The sequence below is a fragment of the Protomyctophum bolini genome, assembly GCF_963924005.1.
Source record: "Protomyctophum bolini genome assembly, chromosome: 15".
Lineage (NCBI taxonomy): Eukaryota > Metazoa > Chordata > Actinopteri > Myctophiformes > Myctophidae > Protomyctophum > Protomyctophum bolini.
In genome coordinates, this window is record NC_137876.1 from 30386647 (window position 1) to 30409147 (window position 22501).

General features: G+C 42.1%; 2 protein-coding genes across 2 annotated transcripts; both read right to left on the bottom strand.

Moving 5' to 3' along the window:
• Nucleotides 1-1271: 1271 nt before the first annotated feature.
• LOC308329382 (uncharacterized protein) lies at nucleotides 1272-6797 on the bottom strand. Its single transcript, XM_080783650.1, has 4 exons — nucleotides 6626-6797; nucleotides 3763-3966; nucleotides 3109-3353; nucleotides 1272-2551 (listed from the first exon to the last, which is right to left on the bottom strand). The coding sequence occupies exons 1-4, from the start codon at nucleotides 6690-6692 to the stop codon at nucleotides 2204-2206; spliced, it is 864 nt and encodes a 287-aa protein (XP_080639776.1). The 5' UTR covers nucleotides 6693-6797; the 3' UTR covers nucleotides 1272-2203.
• Nucleotides 6798-12492: 5695 nt separating this feature from the next.
• LOC308330010 (uncharacterized protein) lies at nucleotides 12493-18078 on the bottom strand. Its single transcript, XM_080784605.1, has 4 exons — nucleotides 17894-18078; nucleotides 15000-15203; nucleotides 14346-14590; nucleotides 12493-13787 (listed from the first exon to the last, which is right to left on the bottom strand). Exons 1-4 carry the CDS (start codon nucleotides 17958-17960, stop codon nucleotides 13425-13427), a joined length of 879 nt encoding a protein of 292 aa, XP_080640731.1. The 5' UTR covers nucleotides 17961-18078; the 3' UTR covers nucleotides 12493-13424.
• Nucleotides 18079-22501: the final 4423 nt, after the last annotated feature.

Genomic DNA, 22501 nt, shown 5'->3' on the forward strand with positions numbered 1-22501 from the left:
GACGGTGGTACTCTGGCACACTCCGTCTTTGGCCAGCGTCTGTTGGATGGCACCCTCCACCTCCCTGAAGACACTCCGCTTCCTGGGGCAGCAGACCTGGGCCCTCAACCCCATGTGTTCGTGGCAGATGAGGCCTTCCCTCTGCGGCGCAACATCATGAGGCCATACCCCGGGAAGAACCTGACCAGGACGCAGAGAGTCTTCAATTACCGGCTGTCCCGAGCCAGACTGGTGGTGGAGAACGCCTTTGGCATCCTGGTGAGCCAGTGGAGGATGTACCACCGCACCATCCCTCTCCTCCCGGCCAATGCAGAGGCCTGCATCAAGGCTACGTGTGTCCTGCACAACCTCCTCAGGAGAGGCAGGACCCGTGGTCTTGTTGCTGCTGCTGCTGCTGCTCCAACACCAGCTGTGGATCGGCCCGTGGAGGGAGAGGTTCCAGGTCTCCGTCGGATTGGAAGGGTGGGGAGCAACAACGCTGCACAGGAGTCCCTGTTCAGAAGAAGTTGCTTCACATCCTTCTTTTCTGGTGTGGGTGCCGTTTCCTGGCAAGATCAAGTGGCCTAGTCATCCAGTCCAGTCCAAAAACCAAAGGCTCTTTTAAGAGCCACCCCAATATTCCTATTAAAGAGTTATATCCATATATTTATATATATATATTTGGCAATACATTACTACATGCATATGAATGAACGGAAACATGTAACTAACTTTCAACCCTCAATAACATGGTTTTTCTATTATCCTCACATGTAATTTTGAAATGAAATGTACTATTTTGTAATGTAATATAATGTATTGTGTTATGTTTTAATTTATTTCTAGACTCTTGGAAGATTAGCCGAAAGGCTAAAAGAGATCCAAATAAAAATATAAACAATATAAGACAGGCAGCAACATTTGTCTGCTCACCTTGTCTCTCATTTGTGACAGGTCAGAAACCTTAATCTAATATGACATCACCAGTGGTCATTTTAATGGATTTCATACATTAAAATAATTGAATTGCAATTAACGTAAATCTTGCTAATTTTCGAGGAAGAGAAAGGCTGTCGCTCTAATTAGTTTGGAATCCTCATCGATTATGTCACTGTAATAACCAGGTTTCTGAACAGTCCACAACCCACTAATGAGTGAGTGGACAGAAATGGTGCCATCTTATGAGTATTGGTGAGGACCAATTAGACGAAGATAGGTTGAAATTTGGCTTCTGTAATTTACTCTTTATAATGCTCCAGGTATTCAAAAAGACAACAATTATTTCCTTTAAAGATTACACATTTTATTTTATACATCTCATAGTAAACAATGAGAGACAAAGTCTATGGTTTTTACTCCTTGAACACAAAAAACAAAGAATATAAACAATACAGTAATCCATAGCATACTATGTGTTTTGGAGGTGCCGTGTTTATATGCATGGCGAAACGATGGTACTTATGGGTGTGGGATACCCATTCAAAGTCAGCTCATAAATTACCAAGTTGTCACACAGATCCAGGAGAATCAAACGTGACATTGATGAGCGGAGCTCCAATCCAGAAGTTGAGCTATTGTCTACTTCAATCGCCCAGGGCGCTCCAACAATAAATGCACTGAAACGCAATGCTCAGTGCTGGGAAGAGAAGCGCTTAAATGTGTTTTTTACCATAGTAATGCATGGCAGGGGAGCCTGGGATCGAACTGGGAACCTTCGCTTTCTCAAGTGGACGCTTTACCTGCTGAGCCACAATGACGTCCCCGTCAAAAACGTTGAGGGGGGTTCTAAGTGGCAACATTAGTTAACATAGCATCAAAATCAGTTAAACCACTTTAACTCTATATACATCGGATATAAAAAGAAAAGAAAATCTTGACAAATTTCAGACAAACGTGGAATATAAGGAGAGTCCCTGACACAAAATGTTTTCAGATTGGGTGTCCACGGCCAAATGTACTTTAAATTTACATTAAAACCGGGAAAGCATACGGTTATGGTATGTGTAATTTAAATTTTAGATATTAGCGTTGGCTATTCAAAAACAGATCTACTAGGTAATAGCTTGTACTGCCAAATCAAGGTGCAGTCTCATCCCATTCCATTATAACCTATATACAGACACATGTGCTGAGAAATTTCTCTCTTTAAAACAGAGCAAAGTGAGAAAGAACTGCAGTTAGAGGGAGAGAGAGAGAGAGAGAGAGAGAGAGAGAGAGGGAAGAACTAGGGTGGTGCTTGCTCTCCCAGTTCTTCATAAAAGATATCTGTATATGCCTTGGCACACTCAAATCTTAAACGAGCCTGGTTTCTGACCGAAAGCCCATTCACCATTTTGGCAAAGGCCAGAAAGTGAAGTTCGTTCATATCCAGAGCCTGCGGAACACTTCTGGAGATGGTAGGCGTTGCGGTAATTGCCATTTCGTTGACAAGGGCTTCCTGGAAGGGTGTCATGTCTTTGTGCTGGGGGTTGGCCTGATGACGACGCACCTTCCGAGGCACAGGCACATACTCCTCCTCCTCCTCCTCCTCCTCCTCCTCCTCAGACTGCTGCACTTCAGGGTTGTCCTGGGTCTAGAACCGGGCGATACAGACAATCACATATACTATTGGTCAGTCATGTGAGATTACAGGATTCCTAACTTCCTACACATATATAGGATGTACAGGGGCTTTCACATAGAAAGTGCCCCCCCCCCCTTACATAGAATAAATATTCCAAAGCTACTGTATGCTCCTGCTGTTCTTTTACATATACAGCCAACAAATAAATTGCCTTTGCTTTAATGAAATACCTAGAGTTTTATTGAAGATGCTTCTGAACATGCATACTATTGCTTGTGTGATCAATATAACAAACATCATATAATAGCTTATCTACAAGCTGACAATGTGTCATGACACTGATCTGTCTCTCCAAGTACCATAGATGCTGCTGCTTTGACGGAACTCTAATCACTAATCAGCACAACTGGTGTTATTTATAAATATCAAATATATATAATAATAGAAATCATTGAGATAGATAAATCAGTCATAGCAACTGACAATTGTAGTCCACGTGAATACATCCCAGACATAATATCTAGAATTTCAAATATCAATGTAATGACATATTTCCTAGACCTTACCTGGCGTTCTGCGACGTCATAGAAGGAAAAGGTGCTGGAGTCCTCGGTTGGTGGGGGAGGTGGCAGGCTGTCCTCGTCACCCTGAGCTGCAGGAGACCCGTAGGGAAATAGAGTGACATAGTCACCGGGAAGATATGTGCTGCTGCTGCTGGCTCCGGCTCCCTCACCAGCCCCGAGGCATGGTCGGGTAGTGCTGGTGTGGTTAGCAGGTGGGGCCCTTTTTCTGGAGGGGCCTTTACTTGGTCCTGGAGATAGTAGAATAAAAAAAAGAATCATATTCTTTATTGTCACATCACAGGTTTACAGGTGTTAAAACAGTGGGTGAAATGTATTATGTATTGTTCCATCGTTATTTGAATGTTTCCAGAAAATAAATGGAGAGAAAGGGGAGGGGGGAAAATAATAAATTGAAAAACGACACTTGTGTGAAGTGAGGGACACATGGTAATGTTTAACTGCTATAAAATTCCATAGACTTGGCTGCCATATGACATAATTTCAAAAGCCAGATGAAGCGCCCCTCAAAAAACGTATCTTCATGAGATTTAGAAATTAGGTGAATGAGCATAGTAGCTGGTATCTGTTATCATGCAGACATTGATTAGTGCAAGGACAGTTTCAGTGAATATACATTAATATCAAGGTGCAGATTACCCTGGCGGGCAGCAGCGCTCGGGGTCATGTTGCCTGTCGTGTCCCTTCTCGCCATGTGTGGCTTCAGGAACGACATGACAGCCATGAAGACCCACGGCTTTCCCGAAACTTGGCCGGATCCACTTTTCCTCTGGGTGTCTTCTTTGGCCAGATATCCCCTGTACTGATCGGCAAGGGACTTCCACCTCTTCCTGCACGTTTCCGCTGGGGGAAAAATGACATGTCATGACGTGACCTGAGTAAAGCCAACAGCTACGTCATATCAAAATATGTTATTATTCATGTACAGACAGTCTACACCAGGAGGTGGTTGCACCACCAGAACGTAAGTTCTGTCTTAAATTGTGGAGTAAAGTCCTTACTAGAGGCTTAGTAATTAACTACTAGGTAGTTTGTAACTAGTGGCTTACTAAATTGAGTTGCACCACGACTGTTTAAGGCATAACGTAACTAGTAGTGCCTAGACTGTTCCTAAAATAATGTATAGTCGCATAAAATGATGTCATAGTTCCCGGATCCAATGAAAACGAGCGGTTTCTACACTAGGAAGTAAACGTTATCTTGTCAACAAAGCAACTCGCCGTTTCGTCTGCTGCCTGCATCTTCAAAAGCTTCGGTAAGTACCATTAACTGACGTTGAATTATAGAATAAAACTAATACATAACGTCTTATACTGTTACACCGCAGCATTGACCAAATTTAAAACATTTCCCACTCGCGCTATGTTAACATAGCGTCGCGGCGGGGTTTTCTCTGTCATAAATAGAATGATTTACCGCGTGGATTTAGTTTTTGCAGTTTGGTTCATAATATCTAATATCAAATTTTCTCATCACAGACCAAGATGGCAGAGAAAGAGAAGCGCAACAGAAAGAAGAACCTCAGTCATGAAGAGATTATGATACTGCTCGATGGTTACAAGGAGAACCAGTCTGTTCTTGAAAGTAAATTCAACTCGTATGTTACAAATAAGAAAAAAAACGATGCATGGAACAGGATAGTAGATGCAATAAATGCGAAGGGGTGTGAACAACGAGAGCTAAAAGAGATCAAGAAAAAATGGAGCGATCTTAAAACCCAAGCAGTGGAAGACAATCCAAGGACGACAAACTTCCCCACTGGTGGTGGTCCAAAACCGGACCCAGGGCCATATTCCACTATAATCATTGACATCATAGGAGAGGATTCTGCTACTGTAGTTGGGGTTTCAGGAGGAGGGGTAGAGAGTGGAAGAAAGGTTGCTGCACCACCTAAACGGTCCGAAAACACAGCTCCACCACCAACCCAAGGTAATCAGTTAATGTATGATAAAAGATCCAATTGAATAATATATTTAAATGGTAATTTTGCTTATGAAAAGATCCAATTGAAATTCTATATTAATGAGCATTTTGTTACTCAAACACCTTAGTGCAGGAATCATGACAGTTTTCTGAAATACCTGTTTCTAAATTGGTGTGCTCAATATTCCATGTCAACGACCCCAACAATTATATGTAATTGGCCAGATCGACCCCCATCTGGAAATATGTTATTCCATGAACCCCTTAAAGGCAAAGATTTGAGTTTAAAACGTTCGCTCTGAAAGAATATATATTAAAAGATTTGCGTCACATTTTCACGATTTTTGAAAAATAGCAGATTTACAAGCTCGTAGTGCGGCACTCGGTGTGCTATGAGATTGTAGATCTGCTATTTTTCAATAGCTAAAGTATAACACAAGGAGTTCCCGCCCAGAATGGGTTAAATTGTCATTGTAAACATCCTGGCATACTGCAAACTAAAGTATATGGTTTCAACATAGGTAATGCATTTCTTTCTTATTGTTTTTTTCTTTTCTTCTCTTAGTTGCAACTGTTCCTGAAAGCCAGCAGAGTCAGCAGGCCACAGATCGGCTCTTCACTCCAGAATCAGCAAATGAGCTGTTTCGTTTGATCACTGGTGAACACATCCCAGACTCCCCGGAACAAACAGATGTCTCGGTCATTCCAAGTATCTCTGTTGCCGCCCCAAGTACCTCTGTTGTCGCCCCAAGTACCTCTGTTGTCACCCCAACTACCTCTGTTGTCACCCCAACTACCTCTGTTGTCACCCCAAGAAGTACCTCTGTTGACGGCAAAAGAAAACAGAAGCGACAAAGCGAGGATACTGAAAATGTAGATGTCTTGCGTTGCAAGCTTTTAAAGTTAGAATGTGGGAAGATAGAAGAAGAAACTTTGAAAATAGCAGCAGAGAGGGAGAATCTGTCGTTAGAAAAAATGAAATTAAAACTTGAAATCCTAAAATTGCAAGAGGAGCTCAAGCCTTCTGGTTATTCTTTCTCTTTAGTTGAATTGTAAACTTGCCTACATACTGCACTATTTTTTTATGTTCAGTTAGTGATGTCACTTAATTTGCTTGGCTGTATGCAAGAGTAATTCCAACAACAACAAAAAATGTGATCAACAAACTATAATATTCCCAATTGTGTTACTGTTACTATTACTGTTACAATGCAGTGAGACTGCTGTCATTCACTGACTTTATGATTTTGACATTTATATTTATATTTAATATTTATATGAAAGAGACAGGGTTGCGCTCGCCCTGTGCATTAATGACTTTGTATACACAACAGAAGAAAGCCAAAAGATAAATTACACCAGACAAGTTCCATGATGTGTCAGGGTTGTACTTCGATATGTATTTATCGTTTCATTCGGCTCACATTACGTCTATCAAGGCCCCCAGGTAATATGAACATGACATGTACATATAGTTTCGTCGTCTTTTTGGCGAGTGAAACGATTAACACAAATAACTAGCTTTAGCAACGAGTGACTGGACTTTTCATGTTTGAAGTCATTGTATAGTCGTTGTTACCTTCATCGCTTGTTGTAGGCTTTAATCCCAAGTTCTTTTGCAAGACATCGCAGGCGCAGCTCCACATACTTCATGGAGTCTAAATCCATTTCCCCCCCCGATAGTTGATATAATTTCGAAGACAGCGTTGTTTGTTTCTCTCATACGTTCCCCAAACACTCGGTTATGCAGCTCTCAGTCACACAGTCAGACACTCACGCACACAATATCCTCAAAAACATGGAGCGTGCGGCATTTTATTGGCTCGTTGGTGCAAGCGGAAGTGCCCCTGCGACCAATGTGGGCTACGGTGTGTTTACCGGTTCCGCCCACTTCCAATTTCTTTCTCTTTAAAAAAAAAGTTTTTTATGATCAGACAAGACATTAACACAATCTATTATCCCACGATACAAATAACTAAATGCACTACATTTAGAGTACCCTCACTTCCTTCGTTTGATTTAACTTATTAAATTACATCATTACACAATGCACATACGGTATCTCATCTGATATTTCTAACCGCTTGGGGGCAGTGCTGCATCAAACTAACGTAGGAGGGAGATGGTGTTGTTTAAAAATGAATTAATCTACGCAGTTTCTTAGAAAAGCAGTAAACTTGTTGCTACGATGGAGTCTGGGCGAAAATACCTCATGACCTTTCATTGTGAGCAATGTAACACTGTGCTTGGGGACTCTCTTGGGGTTTGTGGAGAGATGGAATGTTTAGACTCGATTTTATGCTCAAGTAAGTTTACACCCACAGGCTCACATAATGCATAGCAGCATGTGGTGCAAAGTCCCCAGGGCTAGATTTACATTTAATGTCAATACTATGAATAAAACAAATGTCACGTTCACAGCCGTGTGGATCTACTGTTCTTCGAGATAATTAAGTTGTCGTCGTACTAACCTGAATAAGTGCGTTTTTCATACTAGGGTTAACCCATAATGTGACTGTCAGTGACGATGTCGCCTCGGGACTAGCAGGAGCAATGGCTCACTGGTGAGTTGATACAGAAGATGTTGAACTTGAGCATCACGCATGGCCTAATAACCCAAATAAGCGTTTCATTACTATGTGTAAATTCTTGGTGGAAGTTATGTTGTGCAACTTGTGCTGGAACTTCTTTTACCAAAATAAAATAAATCTAATTAAATTACCTGCTTACAGTTGACAAGTGTAGGAGAGAAACAGCCAGTACGTGTTTCAAATTAAAGTAGCCCTGCCATCTTAACTTGGATAACAATTTGTTAAAATACATTTCGTTCAACCTACCTTATCAGACAGGTATCAGTATCACTATAGTAGTACCTGATCATCAGGTATCACTAGTCACTACTACCTGTCCTGATAGTCAGTTGACTGAAACTGATGTCTTGAAGTGTCTTCAGTACTAATCATCACAGAACAGTTTGGGGAATGTTTGAACTACTGCCAATACAATACGTATGCAGAAATTTGTCTGGCTCACATATCGGCACTTCAAGTGTACCAAGAACCCACTAATACACGTATCAATTGTATTTGCAACTTGTCTCATTAAAATCTAAACGTTTGTCTCCAAATGTAGCATCTGCAGCAATCTGAAGTGCATTGGTTGCCATTGTGTTGTGGGTGTGGTTGTCAACTCAACCCCACAGCACCTGGATGTGCTGCGCTCAGTGTTCATCCTCTACAAAACCTTCATCAATTGGTAAGACTCCACAAAGACACCATCACCGTGTGTATCCCACACGGTTAGAATCATTATGTCTGAATGTGCATTGTGTACATTGCTCTTGGAAGGTTTTAATTTTACATTTATTTTAGTACTAGACTACTAGTGTTTTGATCCTGCTGGACGGGTCTTCAGAACAATCAAGTATGAGGTCATTTATTTTCAGTCTGAAATATATCAGATGGTTATTTGTATGGAAGTAGTTAAAATAATGTCCTGACATTGCACTTCTCCTGGACTTTACTAGTAATATCTAACGTTTGTCAGTCTAGATAGAACCCTGTTTGCTTGCTACTACAATGCTTGTGATCCTGCAATAGCTTTTTTCTCTTGAGTTTTGAGATGCTCTTCTTTGTTTCCTTCCACAGCTATATCCTCAACAGCAAGCGAACAGTGAAAGCCTCCAAACTCACATTTGACTTTGAACCCTTAGGAACGACCATAAACAATGTAAGACAATACCATATCACTGACATGATGTATCAAGCTGTGTACCTTCGGTCTCCGTTCAGACCGAAGAAGCTGCTTTAAAAAGCAGAAGCAGAAATCTAAAAGACGCAGCTTTTTTTTGAGAAAGTGGGCGTGTACAAGGTACCTGTCACTCAAGCTGCCTGGACTGGCTGTCTGGCTTTGAGACGAGAGACGGGCAGTTTGAGCAGATGCGCATTTGAAAGTCTAAAATGTAAAATAGCGACTGTAGAGGAGAAATAATGATATATTTAGTTACATCATAACCTATTCATGGATGAATAAATAATATAATCTTGGTAAACTTGTTTGTAAATAACCGAACGGACCGGATCTCAATCCTCCCCGTCTTCAGCGCTCATGTCTCCCCCCCACACTCCGCTCTCCTCTCCCCCCTAGGCCACGAGCGAAACACTCCGGTTTTTTTTTTAAATGGCGGCTCTGTATGTAATGTTAATGTTGATTTAGCAAAAGCATACAATTGTATATATCCAGCACGTCATAAAAGCAATTAAAACAGCTTATGTTTACGTGTGATTTCCGGACATTCAGTCCGAAGTAGGGAGCCACTATCGCGGCGCTGTCAGCCTGTCACTGAGGCCTCCTCGGCTGGCTACCGGTACCGGTATGTGGCAGTCCACCCCCCGGACCCTCACTAGCCTACAGCATCAGCACATTTAAAGTTTGCTTTTAATTAGCAGATGATGTGAAACATTGTGCTAGTAGACTAGGCATACTTTAATTACTTAATTAATAATCAATATCACCGGAACGGAGTCCAGTGCAACGGACGCGTGTGTGTGTGTGTGTGTGTGTGTGTGGGTGTGTGTGTGTGTGTGTGTGTGTGTGGGGGGGGGGGGGTGTGCATGAGAGAGAGAGAGAGAGAGAGATATCATTTACTTAACATTAACATGAAAAGTTAATAGGGCCAGTATATACGGTATATGGCATATATATATATACACGGGCCATTATATCTATCTCTCTCACACACACACACACACACACACACACACACACACACACACACACACACACACACACACATTCACGTGTAATACCAATACAAATTATTCCCTCGAGAAAATATCATCTATCTATGCGATTGGTTTATCGATGTTGCGGAACAGCAAACCAATCACAAAACAGTGACATTTTCGCGGTTAAAATATTCACGCGATAATACCTTATTCCCTCAAGAAAATATCATCTATCTATGCGATTGGTTTATCGATGTTGCGGAACAGCAAACCAATGACAAAACAGTGACATTTTCGCGGTTAAAATATTTCATATATATAGCGGGGGTTTAAACCCGCATGTCATAGTGACACCATGGATCTTCAGCTGAGACGTCGAAGGCTCCTGATCGTTCTTGCCGCCTTGGAGGAGGAAGAAGCACTTGAACGCCGGCCTCGCTCCGCTCGCTGTATTTGGGTCCACAGTATATTGCAGCAGCGTCTGCGTTTGGGGACGTTCTATACTCTGGTCCAAGAACAGCGACTGGACCGAGACCGGTTTCAAGCGGCCTTCAGGCTCACCGTCGACCAGTTCGACGAGGTCTTGAGCAGAGTGGGTCCGCGTATAGCCATGCAGGACACCAACTATCGGCGCGCCATACCACCTGCTGAACGGCTCGCCATTTGCCTTCGGTGAGTAGCCTATAGTCTATAGTGTAATAATATAGAAATAATAATAATAATGATAATAATAATAATAATATTATAAAGGCCCAGGCCAGCATAGTCGCATATTTCACTTTTAGGTGATAAGTAAAGTGCTTGATAGTTTACTTCTGTGGTGGAAATGAACAATAAATATATATATATATATACACACACACACACACACACACACACACACACACACACACAAGTATAGTAATGTGTGTGTGTGTGTGTGTGTGTGTGTGTGTGTGTGTGTGTATACCGGTATATATATATACACAGTATATATTATATATATATATAATAGTAATGTGTGTATATTAGTATAGTAATGTGTATATACAGTATAGATAGATATCTGTATAGATAATTAATGAATGTTCTTCAATTGTGTTTTAAGCTTCTTGGCCACTGGAGACAGCTACCGCACCATCGCAGACAGCTACCGTGTGGGCATCTCAACGGTGTCTGGGATAGTGCCAGTTGTTGCCAACGCCATCTGGGAGTGTCTGGTTGGCGAGTTCATGCCAGTACCAGACACCGAGGACTGGCGTGGCATCGCTGCTGCCTTCCAGCACCGTTGGGACTTCCCAAACTGTGTTGGAGCCATAGACGGGAAGCATGTCATCCTCCAGGCCCCCCCGGCAACAGGTTCTCAGTTCTACAACTACAAGGGGACTTTCTCCATGGTCCTCTTGGCGGTTGTAGACGCTGAGAAATGTTTCCGGGTGGTTGACATCGGTGCGTATGGAGGTTCCAGCGACGGTGGTACTCTGGCACACTCCGTCTTTGGCCAGCGTCTGTTGGATGGCACCCTCCACCTCCCTGAAGACACTCCGCTTCCTGGGGCAGCAGACCTGGGCCCTCAACCCCATGTGTTCGTGGCAGATGAGGCCTTCCCTCTGCGGCGCAACATCATGAGGCCATACCCCGGGAAGAACCTGACCAGGACGCAGAGAGTCTTCAATTACCGGCTGTCCCGAGCCAGACTGGTGGTGGAGAACGCCTTTGGCATCCTGGTGAGCCAGTGGAGGATGTACCACCGCACCATCCCTCTCCTCCCGGCCAATGCAGAGGCCTGCATCAAGGCTACGTGTGTCCTGCACAACCTCCTCAGGAGAGGCAGGACCCGTGGTCTTGTTGCTGCTGCTGCTGCTGCTCCAACACCAGCTGTGGATCGGCCCGTGGAGGGAGAGGTTCCAGGTCTCCGTCGGATTGGAAGGGTGGGGAGCAACAACGCTGCACAGGAGTCCCTGTTCAGAAGAAGTTGCTTCACATCCTTCTTTTCTGGTGTGGGTGCCGTTTCCTGGCAAGATCAAGTGGCCTAGTCATCCAGTCCAGTCCAAAAACCAAAGGCTCTTTTAAGAGCCACCCCAATATTCCTATTAAAGAGTTATATCCATATATTTATATATATATATTTGGCAATACATTACTACATGCATATGAATGAACGGAAACATGTAACTAACTTTCAACCCTCAATAACATGGTTTTTCTATTATCCTCACATGTAATTTTGAAATGAAATGTACTATTTTGTAATGTAATATAATGTATTGTGTTATGTTTTAATTTATTTCTAGACTCTTGGAAGATTAGCCGAAAGGCTAAAAGAGATCCAAATAAAAATATAAACAATATAAGACAGGCAGCAACATTTGTCTGCTCACCTTGTCTCTCATTTGTGACAGGTCAGAAACCTTAATCTAATATGACATCACCAGTGGTCATTTTAATGGATTTCATACATTAAAATAATTGAATTGCAATTAACGTAAATCTTGCTAATTTTCGAGGAAGAGAAAGGCTGTCGCTCTAATTAGTTTGGAATCCTCATCGATTATGTCACTGTAATAACCAGGTTTCTGAACAGTCCACAACCCACTAATGAGTGAGTGGACAGAAATGGTGCCATCTTATGAGTATTGGTGAGGACCAATTAGACGAAGATAGGTTGAAATTTGGCTTCTGTAATTTACTCTTTATAATGCTCCAGGTATTCAAAAAGACAACAATTATTTCCTTTAAAGATTACACATTTTATTTTATACATCTCATAGTAAACAATGAGAGACAAAGTCTATGGTTTTTACTCCTTGAACACAAAAAACAAAGAATATAAACAATACAGTAATCCATAGCATACTATGTGTTTTGGAGGTGCCGTGTTTATATGCATGGCGAAACGATGGTACTTATGGGTGTGGGATACCCATTCAAAGTCAGCTCATAAATTACCAAGTTGTCACACAGATCCAGGAGAATCAAACGTGACATTGATGAGCGGAGCTCCAATCCAGAAGTTGAGCTATTGTCTACTTCAATCGCCCAGGGCGCTCCAACAATAAATGCACTGAAACGCAATGCTCAGTGCTGGGAAGAGAAGCGCTTAAATGTGTTTTTTACCATAGTAATGCATGGCAGGGGAGCCTGGGATCGAACTGGGAACCTTCGCTTTCTCAAGTGGACGCTTTACCTGCTGAGCCACAATGACGTCCCCGTCAAAAACGTTGAGGGGGGTTCTAAGTGGCAACATTAGTTAACATAGCATCAAAATCAGTTAAACCACTTTAACTCTATATACATCGGATATAAAAAGAAAAGAAAATCTTGACAAATTTCAGACAAACGTGGAATATAAGGAGAGTCCCTGACACAAAATGTTTTCAGATTGGGTGTCCACGGCCAAATGTACTTTAAATTTACATTAAAACCGGGAAAGCATACGGTTATGGTATGTGTAATTTAAATTTTAGATATTAGCGTTGGCTATTCAAAAACAGATCTACTAGGTAATAGCTTGTACTGCCAAATCAAGGTGCAGTCTCATCCCATTCCATTATAACCTATATACAGACACATGTGCTGAGAAATTTCTCTCTTTAAAACAGAGCAAAGTGAGAAAGAACTGCAGTTAGAGGGAGAGAGAGAGAGAGAGAGAGAGAGAGAGAGAGGGAAGAACTAGGGTGGTGCTTGCTCTCCCAGTTCTTCATAAAAGATATCTGTATATGCCTTGGCACACTCAAATCTTAAACGAGCCTGGTTTCTGACCGAAAGCCCATTCACCATTTTGGCAAAGGCCAGAAAGTGAAGTTCGTTCATATCCAGAGCCTGCGGAACACTTCTGGAGATGGTAGGCGTTGCGGTAATTGCCATTTCGTTGACAAGGGCTTCCTGGAAGGGTGTCATGTCTTTGTGCTGGGGGTTGGCCTGATGACGACGCACCTTCCGAGGCACAGGCACATACTCCTCCTCCTCCTCCTCCTCCTCCTCCTCCTCCTCCTCCTCCTCCTCAGACTGCTGCACTTCAGGGTTGTCCTGGGTCTAGAACCGGGCGATACAGACAATCACATATACTATTGGTCAGTCATGTGAGATTACAGGATTCCTAACTTCCTACACATATATAGGATGTACAGGGGCTTTCACATAGAAAGTGCCCCCCCCCCCCTTACATAGAATAAATATTCCAAAGCTACTGTATGCTCCTGCTGTTCTTTTACATATACAGCCAACAAATAAATTGCCTTTGCTTTAATGAAATACCTAGAGTTTTATTGAAGATGCTTCTGAACATGCATACTATTGCTTGTGTGATCAATATAACAAACATCATATAATAGCTTATCTACAAGCTGACAATGTGTCATGACACTGATCTGTCTCTCCAAGTACCATAGATGCTGCTGCTTTGACGGAACTCTAATCACTAATCAGCACAACTGGTGTTATTTATAAATATCAAATATATATAATAATAGAAATCATTGAGATAGATAAATCAGTCATAGCAACTGACAATTGTAGTCCACGTGAATACATCCCAGACATAATATCTAGAATTTCAAATATCAATGTAATGACATATTTCCTAGACCTTACCTGGCGTTCTGCGACGTCATAGAAGGAAAAGGTGCTGGAGTCCTCGGTTGGTGGGGGAGGTGGCAGGCTGTCCTCGTCACCCTGAGCTGCAGGAGACCCGTAGGGAAATAGAGTGACATAGTCACCGGGAAGATATGTGCTGCTGCTGCTGGCTCCGGCTCCCTCACCAGCCCCGAGGCATGGTCGGGTAGTGCTGGTGTGGTTAGCAGGTGGGGCCCTTTTTCTGGAGGGGCCTTTACTTGGTCCTGGAGATAGTAGAATAAAAAAAAGAATCATATTCTTTATTGTCACATCACAGGTTTACAGGTGTTAAAACAGTGGGTGAAATGTATTATGTATTGTTCCATCGTTATTTGAATGTTTCCAGAAAATAAATGGAGAGAAAGGGGAGGGGGGAAAATAATAAATTGAAAAACGACACTTGTGTGAAGTGAGGGACACATGGTAATGTTTAACTGCTATAAAATTCCATAGACTTGGCTGCCATATGACATAATTTCAAAAGCCAGATGAAGCGCCCCTCAAAAAACGTATCTTCATGAGATTTAGAAATTAGGTGAATGAGCATAGTAGCTGGTATCTGTTATCATGCAGACATTGATTAGTGCAAGGACAGTTTCAGTGAATATACATTAATATCAAGGTGCAGATTACCCTGGCGGGCAGCAGCGCTCGGGGTCATGTTGCCTGTCGTGTCCCTTCTCGCCATGTGTGGCTTCAGGAACGACATGACAGCCATGAAGACCCACGGCTTTCCCGAAACTTGGCCGGATCCACTTTTCCTCTGGGTGTCTTCTTTGGCCAGATATCCCCTGTACTGATCGGCAAGGGACTTCCACCTCTTCCTGCACGTTTCCGCTGGGGGAAAAATGACATGTCATGACGTGACCTGAGTAAAGCCAACAGCTACGTCATATCAAAATATGCCAGCATGCATTGTAGGCTAATCGTTTTTAGTTATTATTCATGTACAGACAGTCTACACCAGGAGGTGGTTGCACCACCAGAACGTAAGTTCTGTCTTAAATTGTGGAGTAAAGTCCTTACTAGAGGCTTAGTAATTAACTACTAGGTAGTTTGTAACTAGTGGCTTACTAAATTGAGTTGCACCACGACTGTTTAAGGCATAACGTAACTAGTAGTGCCTAGACTGTTCCTAAAATAATGTATAGTCGCATAAAATGATGTCATAGTTCCCGGATCCAATGAAAACGAGCGGTTTCTACACTAGGAAGTAAACGTTATCTTGTCAACAAAGCAACTCGCCGTTTCGTCTGCTGCCTGCATCTTCAAAAGCTTCGGTAAGTACCATTAACTGACGTTGAATTATAGAATAAAACTAATACATAACGTCTTATACTGTTACACCGCAGCATTGACCAAATTTAAAACATTTCCCACTCGCGCTATGTTAACATAGCGTCGCGGCGGGGTTTTCTCTGTCATAAATAGAATGATTTACCGCGTGGATTTAGTTTTTGCAGTTTGGTTCATAATATCTAATATCAAATTTTCTCATCACAGACCAAGATGGCAGAGAAAGAGAAGCGCAACAGAAAGAAGAACTTCAGTCATGAAGAGATTATGATACTGCTCGATGGTTACAAGGAGAACCAGTCTGTTCTTGAAAGTAAATTCAACTCGTATGTTACAAATAAGAAAAAAAACGATGCATGGAACAGGATAGTAGATGCAATAAATGCGAAGGGGTGTGAACAACGAGAGCTAAAAGAGATCAAGAAAAAATGGAGCGATCTTAAAACCCAAGCAGTGGAAGACAATCCAAGGACGACAAACTTCCCCACTGGTGGTGGTCCAAAACCGGACCCAGGGCCATATTCCACTATAATCATTGACATCATAGGAGAGGATTCTGCTACTGTAGTTGGGGTTTCAGGAGGAGGGGTAGAGAGTGGAAGAAAGGTTGCTGCACCACCTAAACGGTCCGAAAACACAGCTCCACCACCAACCCAAGGTAATCAGTTAATGTATGATAAAAGATCCAATTGAATAATATATTTAAATGGTAATTTTGCTTATGAAAAGATCCAATTGAAATTCTATATTAATGAGCATTTTGTTACTCAAACACCTTAGTGCAGGAATCATGACAGTTTTCTGAAATACCTGTTTCTAAATTGGTGTGCTCAATATTCCATGTCAACGACCCCAACAATTATATGTAATTGGCCAGATCGACCCCCATCTGGAAATATGTTATTCCATGAACCCCTTAAAGGCAAAGATTTGAGTTTAAAACGTTCGCTCTGAAAGAATATATATTAAAAGATTTGCGTCACATTTTCACGATTTTTGAAAAATAGCAGATTTACAAGCTCGTAGTGCGGCACTCGGTGTGCTATGAGATTGTAGATCTGCTATTTTTCAATAGCTAAAGTATAACACAAGGAGTTCCCGCCCAGAATGGGTTAAATTGTCATTGTAAACATCCTGGCATACTGCAAACTAAAGTATATGGTTTCAACATAGGTAATGCATTTCTTTCTTATTGTTTTTTTCTTTTCTTCTCTTAGTTGCAACTGTTCCTGAAAGCCAGCAGAGTCAGCAGGCCACAGATCGGCTCTTCACTCCAGAATCAGCAAATGAGCTGTTTCGTTTGATCACTGGTGAACACATCCCAGACTCCCCGGAACAAACAGATGTCTCGGTCATTCCAAGTATCTCTGTTGCCGCCCCAAGTACCTCTGTTGTCGCCCCAAGTACCTCTGTTGTCACCCCAACTACCTCTGTTGTCACCCCAACTACCTCTGTTGTCACCCCAAGAAGTACCTCTGTTGACGGCAAAAGAAAACAGAAGCGACAAAGCGAGGATACTGAAAATGTAGATGTCTTGCGTTGCAAGCTTTTAAAGTTAGAATGTGGGAAGATAGAAGAAGAAACTTTGAAAATAGCAGCAGAGAGGGAGAATCTGTCGTTAGAAAAAATGAAATTAAAACTTGAAATCCTAAAATTGCAAGAGGAGCTCAAGCCTTCTGGTTATTCTTTCTCTTTAGTTGAATTGTAAACTTGCCTACATACTGCACTATTTTTTTATGTTCAGTTAGTGATGTCACTTAATTTGCTTGGCTGTATGCAAGAGTAATTCCAACAACAACAAAAAATGTGATCAACAAACTATAATATTCCCAATTGTGTTACTGTTACTATTACTGTTACAATGCAGTGAGACTGCTGTCATTCACTGACTTTATGATTTTGACATTTATATTTATATTTAATATTTATATGAAAGAGACAGGGTTGCGCTCGCCCTGTGCATTAATGACTTTGTATACACAACAGAAGAAAGCCAAAAGATAAATTACACCAGACAAGTTCCATGATGTGTCAGGGTTGTACTTCGATATGTATTTATCGTTTCATTCGGCTCACATTACGTCTATCAAGGCCCCCAGGTAATATGAACATGACATGTACATATAGTTTCGTCGTCTTTTTGGCGAGTGAAACGATTAACACAAATAACTAGCTTTAGCAACGAGTGACTGGACTTTTCATGTTTGAAGTCATTGTATAGTCGTTGTTACCTTCATCGCTTGTTGTAGGCTTTAATCCCAAGTTCTTTTGCAAGACATCGCAGGCGCAGCTCCACATACTTCATGGAGTCTAAATCCATTTCCCCCCCCGATAGTTGATGTAATTTCGAAGACAGCGTTGTTTGTTTCTCTCATACGTTCCCCAAACACTCGGTTATGCAGCTCTCAGTCACACAGTCAGACACTCACGCACACAATATCCTCAAAAACATGGAGCGTGCGGCATTTTATTGGCTCGTTGGTGCAAGCGGAAGTGCCCCTGCGACCAATGTGGGCTACGGTGTGTTTACCGGTTCCGCCCACTTCCAATTTCTTTCTCTTTAAAAAAAAAGTTTTTTATGATCAGACAAGACATTAACACAATCTATTATCCCACGATACAAATAACTAAATGCACTACATTTAGAGTACCCTCACTTCCTTCGTTTGATTTAACTTATTAAATTACATCATTACACAATGCACATACGGTATCTCATCTGATATTTCTAACCGCTTGGGGGCAGTGCTGCATCAAACTAACGTAGGAGGGAGATGGTGTTGTTTAAAAATGAATTAATCTACGCAGTTTCTTAGAAAAGCAGTAAACTTGTTGCTACGATGGAGTCTGGGCGAAAATACCTCATGACCTTTCATTGTGAGCAATGTAACACTGTGCTTGGGGACTCTCTTGGGGTTTGTGGAGAGATGGAATGTTTAGACTCGATTTTATGCTCAAGTAAGTTTACACCCACAGGCTCACATAATGCATAGCAGCATGTGGTGCAAAGTCCCCAGGGCTAGATTTACATTTAATGTCAATACTATGAATAAAACAAATGTCACGTTCACAGCCGTGTGGATCTACTGTTCTTCGAGATAATTAAGTTGTCGTCGTACTAACCTGAATAAGTGCGTTTTTCATACTAGGGTTAACCCATAATGTGACTGTCAGTGACGATGTCGCCTCGGGACTAGCAGGAGCAATGGCTCACTGGTGAGTTGATACAGAAGATGTTGAACTTGAGCATCACGCATGGCCTAATAACCCAAATAAGCGTTTCATTACTATGTGTAAATTCTTGGTGGAAGTTATGTTGTGCAACTTGTGCTGGAACTTCTTTTACCAAAATAAAATAAATCTAATTAAATTACCTGCTTACAGTTGACAAGTGTAGGAGAGAAACAGCCAGTACGTGTTTCAAATTAAAGTAGCCCTGCCATCTTAACTTGGATAACAATTTGTTAAAATACATTTCGTTCAACCTACCTTATCAGACAGGTATCAGTATCACTATAGTAGTACCTGATCATCAGGTATCACTAGTCACTACTACCTGTCCTGATAGTCAGTTGACTGAAACTGATGTCTTGAAGTGTCTTCAGTACTAATCATCACAGAACAGTTTGGGGAATGTTTGAACTACTGCCAATACAATACGTATGCAGAAATTTGTCTGGCTCACATATCGGCACTTCAAGTGTACCAAGAACCCACTAATACACGTATCAATTGTATTTGCAACTTGTCTCATTAAAATCTAAACGTTTGTCTCCAAATGTAGCATCTGCAGCAATCTGAAGTGCATTGGTTGCCATTGTGTTGTGGGTGTGGTTGTCAACTCAACCCCACAGCACCTGGATGTGCTGCGCTCAGTGTTCATCCTCTACAAAACCTTCATCAATTGGTAAGACTCCACAAAGACACCATCACCGTGTGTATCCCACACGGTTAGAATCATTATGTCTGAATGTGCATTGTGTACATTGCTCTTGGAAGGTTTTAATTTTACATTTATTTTAGTACTAGACTACTAGTGTTTTGATCCTGCTGGACGGGTCTTCAGAACAATCAAGTATGAGGTCATTTATTTTCAGTCTGAAATATATCAGATGGTTATTTGTATGGAAGTAGTTAAAATAATGTCCTGACATTGCACTTCTCCTGGACTTTACTAGTAATATCTAACGTTTGTCAGTCTAGATAGAACCCTGTTTGCTTGCTACTACAATGCTTGTGATCCTGCAATAGCTTTTTTCTCTTGAGTTTTGAGATGCTCTTCTTTGTTTCCTTCCACAGCTATATCCTCAACAGCAAGCGAACAGTGAAAGCCTCCAAACTCACATTTGACTTTGAACCCTTAGGAACGACCATAAACAATGTAAGACAATACCATATCACTGACATGATGTATCAAGCTGTGTACCTTCGGTCTCCGTTCAGACCGAAGAAGCTGCTTTAAAAAGCAGAAGCAGAAATCTAAAAGACGCAGCTTTTTTTTGAGAAAGTGGGCGTGTACAAGGTACCTGTCACTCAAGCTGCCTGGACTGGCTGTCTGGCTTTGAGACGAGAGACGGGCAGTTTGAGCAGATGCGCATTTGAAAGTCTAAAATGTAAAATAGCGACTGTAGAGGAGAAATAATGATATATTTAGTTACATCATAACCTATTCATGGATGAATAAATAATATAATCTTGGTAAACTTGTTTGTAAATAACCGAACGGACCGGATCTCAATCCTCCCCGTCTTCAGCGCTCATGTCTCCCCCCCACACTCCGCTCTCCTCTCCCCCCTAGGCCACGAGCGAAACACTCCGGTTTTTTTTTTAAATGGCGGCTCTGTATGTAATGTTAATGTTGATTTAGCAAAAGCATACAATTGTATATATCCAGCACGTCATAAAAGCAATTAAAACAGCTTATGTTTACGTGTGATTTCCGGACATTCAGTCCGAAGTAGGGAGCCACTATCGCGGCGCTGTCAGCCTGTCACTGAGGCCTCCTCGGCTGGCTACCGGTACCGGTATGTGGCAGTCCACCCCCCGGACCCTCACTAGCCTACAGCATCAGCACATTTAAAGTTTGCTTTTAATTAGCAGATGATGTGAAACATTGTGCTAGTAGACTAGGCATACTTTAATTACTTAATTAATAATCAATATCACCGGAACGGAGTCCAGTGCAACGGACGCGTGTGTGTGTGTGTGTGTGTGTGTGTGGGTGTGTGTGTGTGTGTGTGTGTGTGTGTGGGGGGGGGGGGGGGGTGTGCATGAGAGAGAGAGAGAGAGAGAGATATCATTTACTTAACATTAACATGAAAAGTTAATAGGGCCAGTATATACGGTATATGGCATATATATATATACACGGGCCATTATATCTATCTCTCTCACACACACACACACACACACACACACACACACACACACACACACACACACACACACATTCACGTGTAATACCAATACAAATTATTCCCTCGAGAAAATATCATCTATCTATGCGATTGGTTTATCGATGTTGCGGAACAGCAAACCAATCACAAAACAGTGACATTTTCGCGGTTAAAATATTCACGCGATAATACCTTATTCCCTCAAGAAAATATCATCTATCTATGCGATTGGTTTATCGATGTTGCGGAACAGCAAACCAATGACAAAACAGTGACATTTTCGCGGTTAAAATATTTCATATATATAGCGGGGGTTTAAACCCGCATGTCATAGTGACACCATGGATCTTCAGCTGAGACGTCGAAGGCTCCTGATCGTTCTTGCCGCCTTGGAGGAGGAAGAAGCACTTGAACGCCGGCCTCGCTCCGCTCGCTGTATTTGGGTCCACAGTATATTGCAGCAGCGTCTGCGTTTGGGGACGTTCTATACTCTGGTCCAAGAACAGCGACTGGACCGAGACCGGTTTCAAGCGGCCTTCAGGCTCACCGTCGACCAGTTCGACGAGGTCTTGAGCAGAGTGGGTCCGCGTATAGCCATGCAGGACACCAACTATCGGCGCGCCATACCACCTGCTGAACGGCTCGCCATTTGCCTTCGGTGAGTAGCCTATAGTCTATAGTGTAATAATATAGAAATAATAATAATAATGATAATAATAATAATAATATTATAAAGGCCCAGGCCAGCATAGTCGCATATTTCACTTTTAGGTGATAAGTAAAGTGCTTGATAGTTTACTTCTGTGGTGGAAATGAACAATAAATATATATATATATATACACACACACACACACACACACACACACACACACACACACACACACACACACAAGTATAGTAATGTGTGTGTGTGTGTGTGTGTGTGTGTGTGTGTGTGTGTGTGTGTATACCGGTATATATATATACACAGTATATATTATATATATATATAATAGTAATGTGTGTATATTAGTATAGTAATGTGTATATACAGTATAGATAGATATCTGTATAGATAATTAATGAATGTTCTTCAATTGTGTTTTAAGCTTCTTGGCCACTGGAGACAGCTACCGCACCATCGCAGACAGCTACCGTGTGGGCATCTCAACGGTGTCTGGGATAGTGCCAGTTGTTGCCAACGCCATCTGGGAGTGTCTGGTTGGCGAGTTCATGCCAGTACCAGACACCGAGGACTGGCGTGGCATCGCTGCTGCCTTCCAGCACCGTTGGGACTTCCCAAACTGTGTTGGAGCCATAGACGGGAAGCATGTCATCCTCCAGGCCCCCCCGGCAACAGGTTCTCAGTTCTACAACTACAAGGGGACTTTCTCCATGGTCCTCTTGGCGGTTGTAGACGCTGAGAAATGTTTCCGGGTGGTTGACATCGGTGCGTATGGAGG

Coding starts and splice junctions, on each gene's coding strand:
- LOC308329382 (XM_080783650.1), bottom strand. CDS start 6,692: ATGTGGAGCTGCGCCTGCGATGTCTTGCAAAAGAACTTGGGATTAAAG. Junction 3,967..6,625: donor GCCTACAACAAGCGATGAAG/GTAACAACGACT, acceptor TTTTTCCCCCAG/CGGAAACGTGCAGGAAGAGG. Junction 2,552..3,108: donor ATGACGTCGCAGAACGCCAG/GTAAGGTCTAGG, acceptor GCCCGGTTCTAG/ACCCAGGACAACCCTGAAGT.
- LOC308330010 (XM_080784605.1), bottom strand. CDS start 17,960: ATGTGGAGCTGCGCCTGCGATGTCTTGCAAAAGAACTTGGGATTAAAG. Junction 15,204..17,893: donor GCCTACAACAAGCGATGAAG/GTAACAACGACT, acceptor TTTTTCCCCCAG/CGGAAACGTGCAGGAAGAGG. Junction 14,591..14,999: donor GAGCGCTGCTGCCCGCCAGG/GTAATCTGCACC, acceptor TACTATCTCCAG/GACCAAGTAAAGGCCCCTCC.